At 44.6% G+C, this 7,421-nt stretch overlaps 1 protein-coding gene across 1 annotated transcript; it reads left to right on the top strand.

Annotated features, from left to right (window-relative positions):
• The first annotated feature begins 279 nt into the window (after positions 1–279).
• On the top strand, positions 280–6,054 carry cfl2 (cofilin 2 (muscle)). Its single transcript, XM_069152798.1, has 4 exons — positions 280–390; positions 3,776–4,083; positions 4,512–4,588; positions 4,958–6,054. The coding sequence occupies exons 1-4, from the start codon at positions 388–390 to the stop codon at positions 5,068–5,070; spliced, it is 501 nt and encodes a 166-aa protein (XP_069008899.1). The 5' UTR covers positions 280–387; the 3' UTR covers positions 5,071–6,054.
• Positions 6,055–7,421: the final 1,367 nt, after the last annotated feature.

Raw genomic sequence — 7,421 nt, 5'->3', positions numbered from 1 at the left:
TTTTTTTTTTTTTTATTACTTTTAAAAAAAATTTAATTTGGATAAATTAGAGATTAAAATACTATAATTGAGATGAGAAAACATGTAATGACATTTTTTTTAAATTTTTTTTTTTTTATCATAAACTTTTTATGTCACTATTTTGAACCGAATGGATATCTGATCTTTCTGGTATTTGTCTCCCTGTCTGTTTGACGGACGTCCACAGTGAGTCGGACTGAAACCGGATTCGTGGATCCGGCTCAATCTTCCTAATCCCGGTGTGGCCCCGCCTCCTTCCTCCCTCCTCCCTCCTCCTCCGGTCGGCCGGCCACATTCCCCGCTACCTTTCACCCCTGAGAAGCCCCGATCTAACGGCGAAGCAGCGCGGACAAACCCCCGGACAACATGGTAAGAGCCGGTCGGAGACGTTCCCCCGGGTTGGACTGAGGTTTCGAGAGGCCGGTTCGTGTGGGGGTCCCGGTCCGGCGGGTCTCCGGCAGACCGTTATGCTGCTCGGCTGGTAGCGTGATGTTAGCTAGCATGGCCGCCGCTCCCGTTAGTTAGCTGCTCCGTGAGCACACTCCGACGATTACTCAGCGTTTAGGGCGCTGAGAAAAGGCTCCGGGACAGGGATTTAGTCCACTGACGTCACCGGAGCCTTTTCAGAGTTTCATCCAGATTATTAACGGTCCGTGTTGTGAGCCGGGCCGGGCCGGGCCGGGCCTGCCCCCAGGCCGTGTGGCCCGGGGCGGCCATCTTATTCCGGCTGTGGTCCTGCGGGGCTGAGCAGCCCTCACCCAGCCGGACCAGAGCGACCGGGGCCCGGGCTGAACAGGGCTGCCGGACTCTCTTGACTGAATGAAGCGGTTTTTGTGAAGGAGTGGGTCCAAGGGGCCGGGTTTGTCCCGGGTTAGTGAGTCAGACAGTGACTGTGCAGTCTGTGTGGAGGCCTGCAGGCTGTCGGCACCGGTTCACACCGAGACACCAGTTTACCAGTTTGACCACCGAATCAGCAGCAGTCAGCAGTCAGTACTCCTGTTACACTCTCCACCAGGGTCCATAGGAATCCTGACCGTTTTAAGCAGAGGTTAACAACGTGCTGATTGCTCCTTTTATTTGTTGATTCTCTTTATTTTACCTCGTAGTGACGAGGCTGCAAATAACCGTTACTTTCATTATTAATTAATATGGTAATTCATGCTTTGATTAGTTGATTACTTTGGTCTATAAACCAGGACAAAACATGGCTATAACATGTAAGGTGACATCTTCAAAATCCAAAACCTCGAATATTCAGTCTGTGGTTCGAAGAGAAGAAGCAAATACTTTCCCTTATTCACACGTGCGTTGTGTTGTCTACCATGAATGTACTCTTGTAATTGTAGGTTTTTAACAGCAGGAAGCTTTTCCTCATTTATTCTGCTGTGTCTCTGTTGATCAGTAATCAATGCCTTGGTCAAAAAAAAAAAAAAATCAATAAAGTAAATACAATCTCTGCTGAAACATAAGTATGAAAAGCTCAGCATTAACTAACCATGTTTCCAACTAGTTTATTTACAGTCTGTGAAATATTGAAAATGTAGTTTGTATGAACAAAAGTTGTAAAACCGAAAATATTGAATGAAATAAGATGTGTACCTGAGAAATTTGTCTTTATTCATTATGTTTTCTTGAAAAAAATGACATTTAAATCACCTCAATTACTGACCACAATAAACAATTGAATTCTAAAAGCTCAATGAGCTTCGCCTGTTTTACTTTGTGGGACTAAAAGACGTTAGAATTTAGTTGTTGATTTGTCATCTCTGTTTTTCAGGCACAATCGTGTTCAGTTTTTTGTAAACTCAGATTTGGGGTTATCGGACGATTTTCACTACTTTCACACATTTTATAGACAAAACGACAAAACTTAATCAAGAAACTGAAACGGTCGATCATGAAAATATTTTGCAACCCACAGAAATAATTCTGGCTTTTGTATTTCCGGCTGCGTCTTCGCTGTTTTAACAGAAATTAAATTCCTTCGTGTATTCTGTTTTTCTTGAAGCTAAATGACAAACGAAATCAAACAACAGAAATGAACTATTTTTAGTCCATTTTATTTTCAGCCCACAGCTTCACAGTAAAAAGATTTCAGTGCTCAGACGTTGCTTTTGAAGAAATTACTTTAAAGTTAGTTGTACAGGAAGCGTTTACTGTCGAGAGGACAGAAATGTTTGATCCGAGACGGTTTGAGACCTCGTCTTGAGTCGCCGTAATGGGACGGTTTTTTTCTCGGCTGATTGAAGTTTTACAGACGCTCGATGAGTCGAACGCGTAAAGCGATCCATTCATATTTACATGACTCGGTTTCAGAGACTAAGTTCGTGTTCGTCTGTCAAAGTCCGACGAGCGTTTATAGACAGACGACCGTCACCTGTTCTGTTGAAGTCGATTCCTCCCCCCTGCTTCACCGACAACCATTTAACGACTGATCCATCCGATTACAGTTGTCAATTCATGAAATTTTTGAAAAGTCAAAGGTCCTCCTCAGATGTGGCGTCAAACATTCCTCTCCAGTGACCACTTATGATTTGATTAACACGTACAGCAGCACGAGGGCAGATCGAGACCGGAGGCCGAGCGGGGCGAAGCTGCCCACTGGCTGACGTTGAGGTTCTGAATGGCTGGTCGGGATCGGGTGTCACTGGACACGAGGCCAGATAGAGTTGCTACCATCGTGTAAATTTGCTTGACGATTATTTGTCATACAGATAATTGTTCATTTTGTGCCACTATCACAGAAGAAGATGAATCACAGTTAAATCATGCACTTTGAGATATTTATTAAAACGTAAAACTTCTATTTTTGTTTGACAAAAACAAGATCCAACAAGATGATGTCATTTAAAAAAGAGTCAAAGCTCAAAGAAGAGGAAACAGTGATGGAAATCTGACGGTTCTGTTTCATCCAGTCTTTTTTTTTTTTTTTTTTTTATACAGACGAATGGAAGCGATTGTGACGATGATGTGAAATAATCGCGATCGGGTGATGATGTAATAATTGTGACCGACCGAGAAAGCGGTGACATCTTCAGACGTCACGTCTTATCTGACCCGACAATCCAAAAGTTACGGAGCTTCGGTTGGATTTCGACAAAATAAACGTCTTTCAGACGGCAGCAGAGACACTGTGAGGAGGTCTTTAACGGATCAGCTGACGTCTGTGAGTCCAACAGGAGTCAGCTGATCCGTTTGATGCGAAGCCTAAAGGAACGTTCCGTAAGACGGAACCGTCTCTGGGACGACAGACAAATCTAACTTTACTCTCCGTGTCCTCCTCTCATCGTCCAGAAACTAAAAGACAAACGTGCAGCTGTCGCCTCAAATGCAATAAAATCCATCCTCGTGGGAGTCATCATTTTCTGCTATCGCTTTAAATCAATTCACAAACTCAGATTTTTTTTTTCCAAGTTCAACTTTTTCCAAGTCCAGAGTCTGGATGTTTCCAGAGACACACGCTGAAGTCCGACACTTTGGATTTTAACAGCTTTACAATTTGTTCACTGACTTCCTGTTGAGGAGCCTCCAACAACTTTCCGTGGTGCTGCGTTCACTGACCACCTGTCCGCTGCGTGTCAGAAGAGGTCAGAGTTCAGCAGTTAGTCGTCAGCTGTAAAAAAAAAAAAAAAAAAAACAGGTTGGTTCGAGCGCACCGGGAAACCTGATCCGACTCAGAAACATGAACGAACAATGTCGTCCTCGTTACACGTGACGGATGAGTGTTGAAGTTTATGCGTCTCTCCTCCGGCAGGCGTCAGGCGTGACCGTGAACGATGAGGTCATCAGGGTGTTCAACGACATGAAGGTGAGGAAGTCATCGACCCTGGACGAGGTGAAGAAGAGGAAGAAGGCGGTGCTGTTCTGCCTGAGCGAGGACCGGAAGAAGATCATCGTGGAGGAGGGCAAGCAGATCCTGGTGGGCGACATCGGAGAGACGGTGGACGACCCCTACGCCTGCTTCGTCAACCTCCTCCCCCTCAACGACTGCAGATACGGCCTGTACGACGCCACCTACGAGACCAAGGAGTCCAAGAAGGAGGACCTGGTCTTCATCTTCTGGTACGGTATTGATCGGGGACCTGGGCTTTGATCGGTTTGAGGTCGGCTAACGATAATTTGCATCCTGTTTGGAGGTGAAATGGTCTTTTCGGTTTGACAGTTTCCCGACTAAATGCGATTTAAATTTTTTTTTTTTTTTTTTAAAGCGCCTCCTCGCAGGTGTCCGAGGGTTTCACAGCTTTGACTTCATGCTGACTGTAATTAAAGGTTTACACACATTCGGACACCATTTTAAAATGTTCAAATCACACAAACGCCTGTCTGAGCTCCAGCTCTGTAAAAACAAGCAGAATATTTACATGTGGTTTTTCCTCTGAAGTGAAGAAGAACCAGCAGCTACAAGGAGAGCGTTTTATTATTATTTTTTCTTCAGCCGGAGAGGAAAAGACCCGACGGCTCGTCTTACGGTGTTGTTTCTTGCTCCTCAGGGCTCCAGAAAGCGCTCCACTGAAGAGCAAGATGATCTACGCCAGCTCTAAAGATGCCATCAAAAAGAAGTTTACAGGTGAGTGTCCCAAGAGGTCAAAGGTCATTGAGGATAGTGTTAATGACATGGTGAGAGATCCTTAAATCAGAGATGGTTAAAAGTATGCATCTGTCTGTCTGCTATTACATAATCAGCTGGTCACAATTATTCGAACTTAATCGTCAATTTAAATTCGTTTAAATGGTTAATTAGTCGTCAACTAAAGTTTAATGATCGTGACGTCGCTACTGTTCAAACTGTCCAAAGCATTAATTTGAGTATTGCGTGACCCCTCGTGATCAGATCACGCGGGAGGCATGCTGATGGTAGTCGTTAACAGGCTCAGCTGTGATTGGTCCACCTCTCAGTGACCTCAGGCGCGTGTCCCCCCCCCCCCTTCCTCCGCAGGTATCAAACACGAGTGGCAGGTGAACGGGCTGGACGACATCCAGGACCGCACCACGCTGGCCGAGAAGCTGGGCGGGAACGTGGTGGTGTCCCTCGAGGGCAAGCCGCTGTGATGCCGCGGCGGCGAGCCGAGCGGAGCCAAGCCAAGCCAACCGCCGTGCCATCCGGACCGAAGCACCCGACCCCACCCGAACACCGCCGCTTCACCCAGCAGCTTGCTCTGTCTGTATCCATGTCCTGAAGGAGTTAGCGTCTTTTAGGCCTCTTTTTTTTTTTTTTTTTTTTTTTTTGGTTCTTTTTTTTTTTTATTTTTATTTTTTGGGCTTTTTTTTGTTTTTCCCCAACATGAAGGAGATCTCATTAACATAATGATATGCAAACACCTCCCAGTTTGTTGCCACATGACTTCTGTTCACCTGGCAGAAACAAAACAAGAAGAAGAAGAAGAAGAAAAAAAAGAAAAAGAAAAAAAAAAAACGACACTACCAAACCCCAGGAAGGTTGTCTCTCTCTCACAGCCAGAGTTTTGCCAAAAAGTCGATGTGAAGGAAGCAGCCGCATGTGTTGGAGTGCGAGCGAAGCTCCGCCTCCTGCCGCACACGGGTCGCACTCATGATGCTTTTGACATAAGACTTTATTTATTATTGTAAACTGTTGTTTCTTCTCCAGCATGTTCCAACCAGGCAGACACATTGTTAGACTATGCATTCAGAAGAGAAGAAGACGAAGAAGATTTATCACCACCCAGCACTTTTTGTTGAATCACTACAGGTTGAGACAGAAAAGATCCTGACTTTAAATTCTCTGTATTTATGTCACCAGGCTAACAGTTGTTTACCTCAGTTTCATTCCTGTTGGACTCACCGTCATTCTAGCCGTTTGGTCGTCGCCTTACTTTCAGTTTGAATGTAACCGTCACACCAGAGTTAGTTAGGATGCACTTTTATTTTGTAAAGAAACACTACAGGAAGCAGATTTGACCCCAGCAGTGAGAGACGACCCCACAACAACAACACGACGACATCTGGAGCCTTAAAGTGGAACGTTGTTTCTGAGATCACAGGAAGCCACTTTGCAATAAAAGCCTGTGGCAGATCTGACGCCTCCCCGCCTCGTCTCTGCTTCCACCAATCACAGAGCGCCTCCACCCGCAGGACCCGGGGGGGTTACTTCCTGTCCGTACCCGTAAACACCAGTCACGTTCAGACGACCTCTTGAGTGACGTCGTTCCGCACACTGTGAACCCGGAGAGTCGACATGACCTCACTAGATCAGGAACACGACTAGAGGAACAGCTATGACATCATCGCCACGCAAATCAACGTGGAGAAGAACATGGATCCATTATGACCAAGAACCCCATAAAAAAAACTGCGACCTCAGTAGCACTGTATTAGGGCCACGAGTAACTCAGCAGAACCTCATTAGAACTCTTATTAGAACCAATAGGGTGTCAGTAGAACTATTACAAACTTGTTAGAACCTTATTAGAACTGCCGCATTCCTTCGTAGAACCTATTACAAAACATCACAACATGGTCTCAGTACAACCCCACTGGAACCATTAGACTCATTCGAATTCACTTAGAACCAGTACATTTTTTTTTATAAAACCCCATTAGAACCAGGATGATGATGCCAGCAGACCCCAGTAGAATCGGGATGGCTTCATCAAAACCTTCTACAATCTCAGTAGAACCGTTACAAACCCATTAGAGTCCAAGTAGAACATCATGGAAATTCCTGGATTTCTTAGAATGTCATCAGAAATTACAAATTAGAAACGGGATGGCCTCATTAGAAGTTGTTTAACCTCATCAGATCTCCCCTCGGAACCAGTATGATCTCAAAAGAATTCCCGTAGAAATGTTAAAATAAGTAGAACCTGTCAGAATAGGAGTGTGACTCCAATAGAATCTCATTAGAAACAATATGACACAACGGACCTCGATTAGATTAACAAACAACAACCCTATTAGAACCAGTCTGACCTGATTAGAACTCCATTGGACCCATTACAGACCCAGTGGAAGATCATTAGAATCCCTCTAAAACCCGTACGCACCATATGAAGAATCTGGCAAGGCAGCGTGACCTCATTAGAACCCCGCTAGAACTAGACTGGTTAAACACCACGGACCCAATTACCCAGAAATCCCCTCAGAGAGGTCAGCTGATCGCAGAGCTCTGTCTCCCCCTGCGGGTCACCGAGATGAACTGCAGGTAGATTTAATCATCCGTAGAAGACTCCGTACAGGTTCGTTGGTACATTTAGGGTTTTTAATGTTTTCTTCTTAAAATTGTAGGTTAAGAAATTCCATAACACTCAGAAAAAGGATTTGTTCTAGATTTTTTTTTTAAAGGAAATAAAATGTTTTTATACATTTTTGTAAAATTTAAAAAGATCTCGGTAATTGGCTGTAAAGTTCAAAACTTTGTTGTATTCAAACGATGTGTTTGAGGG

Source organism: Embiotoca jacksoni, unplaced genomic scaffold, assembly GCF_022577435.1.
Source record: "Embiotoca jacksoni isolate LCO1_2020_lvr unplaced genomic scaffold, fEmbJac1.0.p SCAF_18, whole genome shotgun sequence".
NCBI classification, from domain to species: domain Eukaryota; kingdom Metazoa; phylum Chordata; class Actinopteri; family Embiotocidae; genus Embiotoca; species Embiotoca jacksoni.
This window is presented reverse-complemented; position numbering and strand designations above follow the sequence as displayed.

Bases quoted from the DNA above. Each gene is read 5' to 3' on its own strand.
- cfl2 (XM_069152798.1), top strand. The intron at 4,084-4,511 runs GTACGGTATTGA...CTTGCTCCTCAG, and splicing joins GACCTGGTCTTCATCTTCTG to GGCTCCAGAAAGCGCTCCAC. The intron at 4,589-4,957 runs GTGAGTGTCCCA...CTTCCTCCGCAG, and splicing joins CATCAAAAAGAAGTTTACAG to GTATCAAACACGAGTGGCAG.